General features: G+C 46.3%; 2 protein-coding genes across 2 annotated transcripts in view; both read left to right on the top strand.

Moving 5' to 3' along the window:
• The window catches only part of cryl1 (crystallin, lambda 1), a 26,090-nt gene extending 17,066 nt beyond the window's left edge, over window positions 1-9,024 (top strand). The window contains exons 6-8 of the mRNA XM_080535714.1: window positions 5,159-5,267; window positions 7,465-7,571; window positions 8,234-9,024. Of these exons, the coding sequence (XP_080391840.1) occupies window positions 5,159-5,267; window positions 7,465-7,571; window positions 8,234-8,332 (315 nt within the window). The 3' untranslated portion in view covers window positions 8,333-9,024. The remainder of the gene's footprint in view (window positions 1-5,158; window positions 5,268-7,464; window positions 7,572-8,233) is intronic.
• A 1,058-nt stretch (window positions 9,025-10,082) lies between these two features.
• On the top strand, window positions 10,083-11,942 carry gjb8 (gap junction protein beta 8; the record flags this gene model as incomplete). The annotated part of the gene is made up of 2 exons (XM_080535496.1): window positions 10,083-10,153; window positions 11,108-11,942. The coding sequence occupies exon 2, from the start codon at window positions 11,139-11,141 to the stop codon at window positions 11,940-11,942; it is 804 nt and encodes a 267-aa protein (XP_080391622.1). The 5' UTR covers window positions 10,083-10,153; window positions 11,108-11,138.
• Between the last annotated feature and the right edge of the window lie 2,524 nt (window positions 11,943-14,466).

Genomic DNA, 14,466 nt, shown 5'->3' with positions numbered 1-14,466 from the left:
TCAGGTGCCTGGGTGACCGGCCCGAACGGGCCACCTCTCTCACACACCACCCTGCCCTCATGGGTACAGTGCCAGGCTGGTCCCCCCCCACAGAAACATAGTCGCTGCCCAGGACAAGAGAAACACTGTTAGTTACTGTCCCTCAGGGCTGCCGCTGGCCCCCGCCCTGGCAACAACAGCAGACAGGGACAGACAGGTTCAGACTGAAGATCTCTTTCTCACTCTTGGTTGTAGAAGAGGCTTCATAGGTGACTTCGTTCACGATGTGGATGTTTCTGGTGTGTTTCCATTCTGGTGTGTTCCATTCTGGTGTGTTCCATTCTGGTGTGTTCCATTCTGGTGTGTTCCATTCTGGTGTGTTTCCATTTGTGACGGCAGCTGTTGAAAGCGGAGACAAGTTGGCAACCAATCGAAATGTTCTGACTTTTATTCCGAAAAATGTGAATACATGACAATCAACATTGTTGAAAATCAGTGACACACTTTGCTAGTCAAGCCAAAATATTGCAATGCAATGGCTAACTAGGTAGTAGTGGGGATTACTCACCGAATCCATTGCATTGCTTACAATATTTTGGCTTGACTAGCGAGTAGTGTGTCATTGATTTTCAACAACGTTGAAAGGTATTTACATTTTTCTGAATGAAAGTCTGAACATTTGGTCGGTTGCCGACTTGTTCTCGCTTTCACCAGATGTGTAAACCTTTTACTGTCACTTCTAAATGCACTGTGTAGGGTGGAGTCTTTAGAGCGTGTAAGATGCGCCAGGGTTTTGTCTGAGAGGTGGGTTTGGGTGAGGGTAGAGAAGGGAGGATAAGATGCTATTACAAAGTGGCTATTATTATGTGTTTTTGATCAATGAATGAAGTCAATAAAAAGGTGTACTTGTGAACAGCCCGACTCGCTAGAGAGAGGACCAGGGAAAAGCCCATCTGAAGGTCACGTCTCTCACCCTGCTCTCTTTAATCTCTCCACTCTGTCCACACTGGCAATGTCAACCGTACCACTTGTGTTTGTCCGCTCGGTTGCCTGAGAGGTGGAAAACTCTTTTACACAGTGTGACAGACGATAAGAGAACCACAATACCGTAACTGTGAGTGTGCTTGTGGGAGTTTTTTTTACTTAGAAGGAGGATAGCTTTGGTTAGGCTGTGATTTAGTTAAATGAAGCTGAGGTCTTGTAAAGGGTTTCGGATGGTTGGTATGGTAATGTATTGCGAAAATTAAGTTACCGAGAACAATGACTTTGACAAATCTTTCCATGGAGTCACTTCTCTATCCTGGTCAGCAGAAAATGTGATTGTTCTCCTACGAATGTCTCGATTATGTATCATTTCAGCATTCTTTAGGGAAGCGAGAGTGCAAACATCGGCGTAATTACTCACTTACTGTATGTAATCAAACCACAGCGACAGTCAAAGAGTCATAATGTGTTTTTCTTTCCCATAGGTGTTTTTATTTGATGAAAAGGTCATGAATGAGCAACACCTCTCCAACCTGCAATCCAAGGCCTCAGGTGTTGTTGCATGTCGGTGTTTTAGTTAAGTTAGTTAGTTTAGCTGCCACTTCATTGACTTATGCCTATTATAGTCATTACGCAATGACCTTTAAGACTCAATACAGAGTTGGTGGATTTCTCCCCCACACACAGAGACACATCCTTCTCCCTCTCCCTCCATTGTCTGAATAACAGCCCGGTTTACAGCCCCGGTGGAATGCACACAGTCAGAACAAGCTGACCCACCCCATTAGCTCTGCTACCTGAAAGTGCATCGGTGCGTCACACTCAAGTGTCATTTAAGGGACGCGAGGCGGCGGGAAAAAGAGCCTCCAGAGGGAAAGTCCTTGTGAGCTCGGTCGGTCTTGTGGGTCAATAACAAAGCGGTGTACGCACTGGCGGACTCAGGGGGGGGGGGGCAGGGGGGGGCGACCGCCCCTCCTGGTGCCCCCACGGTTGAAAAATGTCTCGCTTAAGTGCCCTTTTGGGTGGCAAAAATGCCCTTTTGAGTGGCGAAAAAGAGAGGATGTGACCTATTGGTGCCCCTCCAATAGTCTAAACTTGACCATGTGCCCCCACAGTTGAAAAACGTCGCACTAAAGTGCCCTTTTGAGTGGCAAAATTAGAGGACGTGCCCTATTGGTGCCCCTCCAATGGTCTAAACTTGACCATGTGCACTGATGGGGTCCCATGTTGTGCAGTAGGTGCCCTTTTTTTCTTTTTCGCCCCCCCTGCCCTTCAAACAGCCTGAGTCCGCCACTGGGTGTACGTATGTTTGGTCACGCTCCGGTGTCCGTGTGTGTTACCAAGAATGTGTGTGTTGTTTTTGCTTCAGGGAAAACAGACGTAAGGCATAGAACCCAGCGTCATCCTCCTTCTTGCTGTCCACCCTCCTCCACCTATACATCCCATGTGTGAAGATATTTCTGTCCTAACACAGCCCTGTAGAGACGCAGACACATGTATCTATGACATTCCATAGAAGCGTGGTGTGTTCGTTGTGTCCCCGGGCCTGGCTGGGAGGCGGGCGGCCTAAAGGCCAGGTGAACTCTGAGGCAACCCTCTGGGCTTTACTGACAGAAACCTCACGTCGGTGTTACTCCAAATGCTCTGAAACTGTGTGGAGTTTTACACTTAGTGGCTGGCTTCTCTCTCTGCCTATAGAGATTAGGATTGGGTTGTCAAGTGTATCATATAGTGTATCGGGACAATAAAGTAAATGGGTGATTCATATATCCTCTTTTGACACACCATGTTGGCCTGCCATGTGATACTGAGACCAGTTGATCTATTGATGTTAGTTAGTTAGTTAGTTAGTTAGTTAGTAAAACTCAATATCTAAAATATCAGCAATTGTTTTGGGGCTGATATGTGCAGTGTGGTCGAGTACTAAATTGTCTATGAAATCGGATTTGCTTTTAAAGAAATGCCTTCAGAGATACTTTCATTTCCTGTTTTGGGGCTCTTGTTCCTGGGCAACCAGAGTGGGTTTGTATATCATGCAGATGTGAGGGTGTTGGCATGTGTTGCCACAGAGGAAATTTACGCTTTACAACGGCCTCTCATTCACCCGTTCACACACACATTCACACACCAATGGCGGCAAGCTGCCATGCAACGCACCGGCCGGCCGCTCACTGGGAGCAATTTTGGGGTTCAGTGTCTTGCCCAATCACACTTCGACATGTGGCCCCCAGCCGGGGCTCGAACCGCTGATCTGCCAACCTTGTGATCATTAGACGCCGGCTCCTCTACCTCCTGCACCACAGCCAACCCCCTACAAGTGGGGTTGAGCTGAGGTAACGAGTGTCAGATTGATTGCTAATGAGGTTGAGCGGAAGACATGAATCTCTGAGACTAATAGCATTGCAGGGTAACTAGCTAAACCGGCAGGCCCAAGTGTCTAAATGACACTATGTTAGGGACAGGGGAGACTGGTGGAGCTAGAACGGCTTCATTGTGATGCATGGAGCATAAACATTCCATGCATTACCATGTATACCTCCACCAGCCTCCCCTGTTTAGGGAATGATAGACCATGCCCATGAGTGGCAATTTGCGTTTTTTACATAATCTGATCCATTAGGTGTTTATTAATGCCTGTGTGGTGTTATTCTTTTAATTATATATATTATTTTTTTTGTAATTAATAAAATACAAAGGTTTCATCTCACAAAACATAATGGAATGTAAAAACTTTGATGCTCAATATCTCTGAACTACCCTAAACGGAGATAGAACCTTATAATTCTAAACTGTAAAACGACATGTAGAATATTGAAATGTTTTAAATTTCATTGGAACTCAATTCCCCCACACCTGACATGTGTGAGTGCCATTGACACAGTTCCTTGTTATCTTAAACATAGCATCACACACAGCTGGCCACCTAGGAACCCTCCAGCTCCACCGGAGGGAGGGTGCGGCTGACTGTCAGGTCACATTTGAGGAATCTGGTCCGTCCTGATTTTGGCCTTACTTATGATGTTCATTTAGAACTAGTTTCGTCAGCGCTCAGGCGGAATACTTTCCTACACATACACCTGTAAACTACATCTTTCATCTGTCAACACTGTCAACACACCTGTACAAACGTAACGACCTGTACAAACGTATGCTCTCTTAACACTGTCGAGGTGAAAATGCTCCTCCCCAAATGCAAGCAAGTGAACATTTTTCACTATTTGGTTATGATACAAGATATGACCGAGGAATTCAGAAACTGAGAGAAAAGGATGACCGAGGGATTCAGAACTGAGAGAAAAGGATGCTGTCAGATGTTTCTTACATAACATTGACCCTCACCTGGTCTCACCTGTCTTTCTCGCTCCCCCTTACACACACACACACACACACACACACACACACACACACACACACACACACACACACACAGAGTGAACTTGGGTCCTTTGAGTCCGAGCCAGCGTTGGAAAGCGGAGTGGCTGAGAAAGCCGCCGGTTGCCCCCGGTGATTAGAGCGGAGGAAAGGCCCCCTTTTCACGGTTCCCCCCCCCCCCCCCCCCCGAGCCTGGCCGTCGCCTCGCGACGCCGAGATAACAGGGTCGTTGTTGGACGCAGGAAGCGAACAAAGACCACCCTGTCCCCCCCTGTCCCCCCCCCCTCCCCCTCTCCCTCTCTATTTGTGTCCAAGGCAGAGCTTTGATTTCGCCCCTGGTCACCCTGCAGGTATCTGTAACCTCTGGTAACCTGAGTGGAGGTTCGGGCCCGGGCCCTGGCAGTGCCCCTCAGCATCCAACCGGGCCGTCCCTTTATCCTACAGGACACAGAACGGGATGATTAGGGAGAAATCCTATCTGGTGGGAGTACCGGTAGCTCGAATGCTGTTGAGCTCTGATGGGCTGAAAAGGGAAGGGAAGGTTGTCTGGTTGTTGCCCCCCTCAGAACCTCCTGACAGACACACAGACAGACTGATGTGTTGTTTGTTGGGCAGGTCGCTTTATTAGTGAGCATTGTGACTCAAATGAAGCATCATCAAGGGGCATCATCGAGGGGCATCATCAAGGGGTAAATTATCCTTGGCGCCCACTACAGGGGAAGGTTTGGGAAATAAGACGTTTGCCCTTTGAAAGTGAATCCGAGTGTCCGTCTCTCTCTCCCTCTCTCTCTCTCTCTCTCTCTCTCTCTCTCTCTCTCACTAGGAAGGGGTTATCTCAGTCAAAGACATCGACCTGGTGATGTCAGAGGGACTGGGGATGCGCTACGCCTTTATTGGTCCCATGGAAACCATGCACCTCAACGCACCTGAGGGTAAGTTAGTTCCCCCCACTTTGACTCAAACAGCCAAAACAAACAAACAGCGGGCGAGTCAGAGACAAAAACGTCTCACACGCCGTCTCCACTACTGTTCTTAACGGCACACAAATGCACCATGTGTGACTCGAGAGCATCACACCTGTGTCAGAGGCAAAGGTCATGACCCGGACCTAACCTGATCCTAACAACCACTTCAAGGTTGCTCAACCAACCAGACCACGAGCATCAGATTATATAAAACAGGGGGGGGGGGCGGTGGGTCTGCCTCACACATGCCTCACATGTCTTAGCTATCGTTTACCATAAGTATCCTGTAGGAGGGAGGTGTGTGAGTGTGTGTGAGTGTGTGTGTGTGAGTGGGGGGTGGGGGGGAGGGTAAAGCCTCATGTAGATGGAGAATATCAAAAGCCAGTGTGAAAACTGGAGGGTGACCTTGCTACTGAGTGCACCAGAGAACACTTTGGCTGAACAAAGATGTCTTTTGATCAACGCTGCTGAATGCACTCCCTCCCTCACACACACGGCAATCCTAAACCAGTGTCCCCTTCTTCGAACCCGGGAGTTGTTCTAACATGTTCAGTACAGTAGGCTTAGACTTAAGCCTACACGTTGGACTTGGAAGGAATAAGAACTTTCTGTTTTTGCTATGATACCTCTTTTGTTTTTCTTGGAACACGTCGGGGGGGGAAAGGAACGCCGGAGTGGCGGAGTGCTACGCTCCTGTCCTCCGAGCGCTCACCCCAAGCCCAGGCCCATTCCTGTTGTGAACGCACCAGCCCCTCTCTCTAACCAGTCCGATCAGATAGACAAACACTCAGGTCCACTCTCGTCTCTGGGTGAGTGACTGGCCTTTGGTAGCGAAGCACAGAAGAGCCCTTCAAACCCAGAGAGCGCTGAGTCATTTTATCAGGAAAAACATGGAAAGAACAAACCAAGCACTTATTTTGTTCAACTATGGAAGCAGGAAGAGAAGGAAAGGGATAGAATGGGAGTCGTCTCTCCCCCACCTAAACACAAACTCTGTGAGAGAGCTTGGTTGGATAGAGCTGGTAGTTCTCACACAGCAGTGTCAGCTTTAGGCTGTCCCTGTAATGTTCAGGTAAACATTCAAGCATTTCACGACTAAGAGAGCATTTAACGCTTAGGGCTTAAGGCTTAAAAACCTCTTGATAAAATATCTTATATCTATTAACCATCAGTCATCAAATACTGTATCTTCGTCTACTGTGGCTTCTGCTTTTGAGAACCATCTACGTAGTTGGGGGCGCCTGGTTGCGTAACACGCTAAGCGTCGACCGTGTAACCGCAGGGTTCCTGGTTCGGTTCTGGCTGCTGCGGACATATCCTGCCATGTCATCCCTTCTCTCTCTCTCATCCATCCTTCCTGTCAAATCTCTATTCTGTCTATCGCAATAAAAAAAACAGTGGGACTTCCCCACTAAAGAAAAAATTATGAAAAAAGAATCATCTTGGGCGGCTGTGTCTCAGGAGGTAGAGCTGCTGCGGTCTAATGATCGCAAGGTTGGCAGATCGGCAGTTCGAGCCCCGGCTGGCCACATGTCGAAGTGTCCTTGGGCAAGACACTGAACCCCAAATTGCTCCCAGTGAGCGGGGCCGGCCGGCGCCTTGCATGGTAGCTTGCCGCCATTGGTGTGTGAATGGGTGAATGAGAGGCCGTTGTAAAGCGCTTTGGATAAAGGTGCTATATAAGTGAAGTCCATTTACCAATCATCTCACAGATATCTCACAGTTCTCACCCTCAGATAGCAACACACTAGCCCTTATCTCCAACTGCCTCTTCAACTGCCTCTGACTTTGTTACTATGGCAACGTCAATAGACTGGAGGAGAGGCCTTTTATGTCCTTTTATGGTATGGTAACGATAATGAACCATCGTGAGCTTAGAATGATAAGGTTCTATCTCAGTTTAGAATGATAAGGTTCTATCTCCGTTTAGAATGATAAGGTTCTATCTCCGTTTAGGGTAGTTCAGAGATATTGAGCGTCAAAGTTTTTACATTCCATTGTGTTTTGTGAGATGGAACCTTTGTATTTTGTTAATTACTAACTAAAAAAGGTCAACATTTTTAAAATAACACCACACAGGCATTAATAAACACCTAATGGATCAGACCTTATAATTCTAACGTCACGCCATGCTGAACCCTCCCTGCCCACCTCTCTCCCCCAGGCCTGGAGGACTATCTGAAGAGATACAGAGATGGCATGAGGAGGGTACTGACGACCTTCGGACCTGTTCCTGAGTTCTCTGGGGAAGCGGCCAAGCGGATCAGTGAAGTACGAAGTGTTTGTGTGTCGCACCGTCGTATGTTCAGGTCCTTTAAAACTCAAGATTTCGGTCGAATGTCTTCAGATTTTTGCTGATTGTGAAGTGTGAAGAAGAGTGAAGGTTTACACGTTAGTCATTTTTCATGTTCAAAGACGAGCCACATTAAGGGAAGGAACATTTAAATCAGAAAGCTCACAACATGCAGTTTTTTTTTTTTGCTTGACACATTTAGAGTGAGGCCATTGTGTGATTAGTACATCCAGAACATGTGCATTAAAGCACCCCATATTGGTCTGGTTGAAAGCATAAGTGTTAACAAATGTCTTTCACCAGACAGTTATCCAAGTCATTGTTTCTTCTCTGTTAAAATACATTTGTTTGGGGCGCTTAGGTGGCGTAGCGGGTTAAGCGTTGACCATGTAACCGCAGGGTCCCCAGTTCGATTCCGGCCAGGGACATATCCTGCATGTCATCCCTTCTCTCTCTCTCACCCATCCTTCCTGTCTAAATCTCTACTGTATCTGTCAATAAAATGAAAAATATAAGTGGGACTGCCCCACTCAGAAAAAATAACAAATACATTTGTTTGGAAAAGAAACAATGCAATCCCTCAGTATGTATCCTGTCATCTCCTCATCCCTCCCTTCCTCCCCCTGGTGTGTCAACACAGGAGATGTCTGAGCTGATCCCCAGCGACCAGGAGCATCTGTCTGCCAGGAGAGAGAGGAGGGACAAGCTCCTCATGGGCTTGGCCAAGCTGAAGAAATGATCGACCATCACACGCCCAGGGTGGGGAGTCCCTTCCTAGCCCCTCCACTCTGGAAACCTGCGCAGATCTGAAAAGGATTGGGGAGGAGGAGGCATAAGCAATAATGGCCAAAGATTCCACCAAGGTGGTGCTTCGACCATCTTGCTTATACCTATTACAATCCTTTCAGATCTACACAGGCGTCTAGTAGGGGCGAGAGCTAGGGGGTTGTTTGGGGACAGGGTCTGGGACAGGGAGACATCAGAGGACGGGGCTCATTGTAATGGGTGGAATTGAATAAGGAATGGTATCGATCACGGTATCAACCCATGCATTACAATGGGCCTGTGGTTTCTATGTCCACCAGCCTCCCCTGCTCTCCCTGCTCTCCCCTGTCACTTAGGGCCGTTAAGCAAGGTGATCAGGTTGGCCTCTCGGTGAAGCCAGCAGGTTGTGACGTTAGAATTATAAGGTTCTATCTCCATTTTTGTCAAAATTGAGTTTTTTACATAATCTGATCCATTAGGTGTTTATTAATGCCTGTGTGGTGTTATTTTTAAAATGTTGAAATGTTTTAGTTAGTAATTAATCAAATACAAAGGTTCCATCTCACAAAACATAATGGAATGTAAAAACTTTGACGCTCAATATCTCTGAACTGCCCTAGACGGAGATAGAACCTTATCATTCTAAACGGAGATAGAACCTTATCATTCTAAACGGAGATAGAACCTTATCATTCTAAGATCACGAGGTTACTGTAGCCCTCCCTTATTAAATTAATCTGGGACGTTGTCATGACGATGACATCTCAGGGCAAAAACGTTTGAACTGCCATTTAATGTGCTTCAATCAAACTGGTTTATTGATTTGATCAGACTGGGAATTTAATGTTTGATTTACATACCATAATGAATTGTGAAACAAAATGTTGAATAAAATGTTGAATTCCTAAAGGACTTTGATTCATAATTTCATGTCGAATTTTGCTAAAAATGTTAATTACTACTATTGTGCTTAATGATAGCCCACTGTTTTGAACTATGGAATAGTCATTTCCTCTCCTTTACTAATCTATAATCGATCTCCAATGCAGACAGTCACTGACTGTAGTTAGTCTTTGTTGGTTGTCGTGTGTGAAACGTCTTGGCCTTGATTTCACAGACATGTTGACACCGTCACTTGACTAACAGTCTCATGACTGTATGCATTTATTTTTTCACCCTTGAATCAGGACATCAATGACCACGACTGCCTGTGAATGTAACCTATAGCCTCAATGTGAAGCTATGGAAATATGTTCGTCTCTCGATATGTTCTATTTCTAACCATGTCTCGCAGCTACACGCTAATATACTGCGACCAGAGTGATAATTGGTCTGGCCTATATTGCTTAGTGATAACAAATAAATAAATCCATAACAACATATTGGTACATAGCTCAAGCGCTTTGAGTTGCATCCGTGGACGAAAGGCGCTGCTATAAATACAGTTTCACTTCACTTCACTACATATGGAAATGTAACTGTTCTCATTGGGATTTCCAATTAGGTTAACAAGTGAAAACACCAGTTTCACCCCTGAGAACCAGTTCAGTGATGTGTCTGTGGTCCCGCCCCGGGACAGGTGGCACCTCCTCGGCAGGAGATTAAAGCTCAGGTGCTCAGAGTCACGGCGCCACTCTCACTCTCAGTCTCTGCTCTCTGACTCGGACCTACGGACAAGCTGCTCCCTGTGGATCTGTACTCAAGACTTCTGTCAAGACTTTGGATTAGGCTATAACCTGAAACGACGTTTAATTCATGGAAGTCGTCTGAAGAAAGAGAAACCCGAAAGAGAGACGTAAGTTTGTGTTGCTGCTGTGATTTGTGAATCAGATTCACATTTGGTGTGGCTGGTGAATTATAACTGTCTCTACGGTCGTCTGAATACTACCCGGTTAATTAAATATCTTCATTATAGGGGAGTCAATCTTTGCTTGTCCTTATAGGAAAATGTACAGGAACTTTTTGTAGACTATATATTTTTAAATGTTGTATAAAAAATAATAAAGGCAGGTAAACGCAATCTGATCACGATACTTTCTTTATAATAATAATAACAACTGCCAGCCAGAAAGGTTTTGTATAATAATAATATTACAATCTATACAAACCATAATGCCGAAACCAACGTTTTGGTGTTCATAGCCTATAGGCTACTCGTTTCTCTGTATTAACAATGTTTGTGTTACAACCATTTCTGAAAAGTAATTGTTTAAATAATAATTTACACAATTCGTATATAGTTGACTATGATGTTCTGTTCTCTGTTTCTATGTTGTTAGTTCTCTTCCAACACACCAAAGTCGACTAATAAAGCCATGATGAGCACAGGTGTTTGAGGTTATCAAGTCTAGATTAAAATCACCCATTATTATATAGGTTATATTTTATAGGTTTAGTTAGACGTGCAGTTAAGTTGTTAAGGCTGATGCGCTGTTGGCGGGCGATAGAGCGGGTTTCCAAAATACGCTTACGATTTGAATCAGGCGTGTGCGGTGTGTGTGCCTGGACAACATACAAGTGCAGTGGGTCTTCTGGACTGGAGTTTAATTAATTAAAAGACATCTGTCATGATGGTTACTTGTGAATATTTCGAGGCGATCATTTGCCACTTAACAGAACAGTGGTGCACTCCCCCCTCCCAGTATGCTGAGAGATGTTCCTAAATATCAATTTGAGGTCCCCTATGAAATGAAAAAGATTTTGATATTAACACCCCCCCTCCGCTTTTCCACTTCCTGTTTCCCCCTAGGTGGTCTTGAGGCTGAGCAAAAGTCTACGCAATGAGCTGGGGGGTCCTGTACGCCCAGCTGGGCGGTGTGAACAAACACTCCACCAGCTTGGGGAAGATCTGGCTGTCCGTCCTCTTCATCTTCCGCATCACCATCCTGGTCCTGGCCGCCGAGAGCGTGTGGGGGGACGAGCAGTCGGACTTCACCTGCAACACGCAGCAGCCCGGCTGCAAGAACGTCTGCTACGACCACTTCTTCCCCGTGTCGCACATCCGCCTCTGGTGCCTGCAGCTCATCTTCGTGTCCACACCGGCCCTGCTGGTGGCCATGCACGTGGCCTACAGGAACCACGGGGACAAGAGGACCATCCTGAACCACACAGGGACGGACAGGAACACTGTGCAGGACTTGGAGGTCCTGAAGAAGAGGCGTCTCCCCATCACCGGGGCGCTGTGGTGGACCTACACCAGCAGTCTGTTCTTCCGCCTCATCTTCGAGGCGGGTTTCATGTACGCCCTCTACTTCATCTACGACGGCTTCCAGATGCCCCGCCTGGTGAAGTGTGAGCAGTGGCCCTGTCCTAACAAGGTGGACTGCTTCATCTCCAGGCCCACGGAGAAGACCATCTTCACTATCTTCATGGTGGCCTCGTCCTCCATCTGCATGGTGCTGAACGTGGCGGAGTTGGCCTACCTGATCGGCAAGGCGCTCATGAGATGCTCGGCCAGGATGGCCAAGAACCGCCGCGGCGCCTACACGCACACGGACGTGACCCCCGAGAAGGCCCTGCTGCAGAACAAAAAGAACGAGATGTTGCTGTCTTCCATCGATTCCTCCAGTAACAAGACTGTGTGAGAGGGGGGCAGTAATGAACTCTGCTCTGTTTCCAGTAGAGACTAAAGAGAACTTTAAAGTAGAGCCCTATCAGTGTTTTCTGTTACTGTAAGACCAAACTTGTATTGTGGAGTGCATGTAGCAGCCAGGTCTGTGAAACCAGCCTGACCCCCCCCTTCCTGATTCTGTCTGCTTTTGTAGAGGATATTTCTCTCTCTTTGCCCTCCCCAATTTCAAACATGGAGCATTGCCCCCTTAACTGCCTAACTTGAGGACAATGTTTTTAGTGTTAGACGAATTCCTTAATTTATTATTATTGATCTGAGTTTGAGGTGATTGTTTGTTCTGTATGTCTATCTTGGGAGGGTGGGAAGGTCACAGTTGGACAGCGGTGAAAAGTGAGTCTACAGCGACACCATGTGGTTTACAAGTGAGCTTGCAGGAGAATAATGGGCTATACATGGGCCCTGAATGTCGGCATCTTATCGTGGAGAGAACAGATGCTGTTAACGGTTACTTCGGAACAAAGCAATCATAATATGCAGTGCCTTAATTTAATCGCTGTCAGCGTTGCCCAATAATATGCGAATTCTAAGACCGTTACACCACTGCGAAACCAAACTACTCCTGGTCTGGCCTTCTCCACCAGTGAGGGTATGATGGCAAAGAGGCGCCCACTGGGTTACAACTGTTTTTTAAAAAACTCTTGAAGATTATCTGCATTGTATCCACGAAGGCAGACATGCAGGGCTATGTAGGCTTGTTGTCATGACTGATGGTACCCCTGGACAAGGCTGGTATCAGCTTTCAGTTGGTGCCTTATTTTAGCCACTGCACTGATCACTCTGCACCCTCTAGAAGTGGGTAACCATGGCTGATCTTGAGGCCGATGTCTATGTTCACTACTAGATGGTCTCTACTACACGCATGTCCACTTGTGTGTAGTAGAGAACATCTGTTCACTATCTGTGTCCACTGGTGAGAATGGTTTGATTAATATCATCTTCTAGACTATCGCAGAGATTGGTGATGTCCTGTGATCGCAACGAATCTCTCTGTAGGCTTACTACTTCTTTCAATCTTTGCAATTGTAGAAGGGTTTTACAATTTGTATTTCTGTTTTTATATTGACTTTCTGTTTTTAATGGTGACAGTTTGAGGAGAATACCAAAGGATGAATACAACGTATTTATCAACGTCAACGTTTTTTTTTAAATATGTAGGTTAGACCTCAACATTCTGGTCAAAGGTTAACGTTATTATCCAATAGCACATTTTAACAGCTACTAATGTCGAGACTGCTCTGATCATGTTTTTGAAAAATGAAGGATGTTTGATTGTTGTCTTTTTCTATTAGATATCTGCACTTTGACCCCCCGAAGGCCTTTCATGCTCTGTTAAGACTGTTTAATAAAAAAGAAAAAAAAAGATATACCTAATGCTTGCTTATTATTTTTTACACCATCAATGTTTGCTTAACTGAGCGTCATTGTGTTGGCAGGATGCGTTGCAGTGGATAACCGAGGGAGGGCGGGAGTTAATCTACAGGTGGGGTGGGGGTCTGGTCTTTATTGTAGACTTGACTTTTGATACACATGAATCACAACTTCATTTTATTCTAGCAAGTGATTAGTGAGGTCAGAAAAGTAACCCACATAATTGGCCAAAAGCACATCATTCAAATCTATCCGGGTCTTTTGATGGTGATACGCTTTTCAGCATTCAAAATCAACTTCTCTAATATTTTCTCTCATGGAGGATGTATTTTGGGGGGGGGGGGAGATGCCCAAATATTTTCATTTGTACGGTTGTGTGGAACAACCGTGAAAGCGCAGAACACTTTTTTTTGTTTTCCCCCTGCAGTGGTTCTCAACCCTCTCCTCTGGGACCCCCAGCCGGTCCACATCCACCAGCTCAACTGATCAAGTATAAAGCAATTATGGTTTGTACTTGATCAGTTGAATCAGGTGAGCTGGTGGTGGAACAGATCAAACATGTGGAGCGGCTGGGGGTCCCAGAGGAGGGTTGAGAACCACTGCCCTAAGCGATAACATGCCCATGCCAGAGGCTGCATATTTGAAGCTGGAGTGATGAGCTTTAGAAGGTGACAGGGGCGTGGCGTGTATCAGCGGAGGGTGATGACCGTCTGCAGTCACTCATGCATGGTCACACAATGTGACAGTCGCGATGGCTGGGAAGGGGAGGCAGCTGCGCTTCGCGGGACCCCAGCATCTCCAAGTTCAATACGCCTCGAAAAACTAAGCTTGACTTGCGCAAGTTTGGCCGCGAAACTCCACGTGTGAAGTTTTGTGCACGAATAACTTTGGCTGGCTGCTTTTAAAAGAGTTGGGTAAGCTGGCAGAGCTGCCACGGGACGGGGGGAGAGGGGAGGGTCCTGCTACTGCCTTGCTGGGAGGTCTATTTGCTATCCAACGCACTCAACAATATGGCACCAATGGCAAAAGGATATTGCTTACGATAATTAAGTTTTGGCATCTCCAATATAAGGTAGGATTTAAAACTGTCAACGTCTTTCCTGACACCT

Source organism: Nansenia antarctica (genome assembly GCF_963989245.1).
Source record: "Nansenia antarctica genome assembly, chromosome: 7".
Classification (NCBI taxonomy): Eukaryota; Metazoa; Chordata; class Actinopteri; order Argentiniformes; family Microstomatidae; genus Nansenia; species Nansenia antarctica.
The sequence above is the reverse complement of the archived record's forward strand: the minus strand, read 5'-3'. Positions and strand labels throughout refer to the sequence as shown.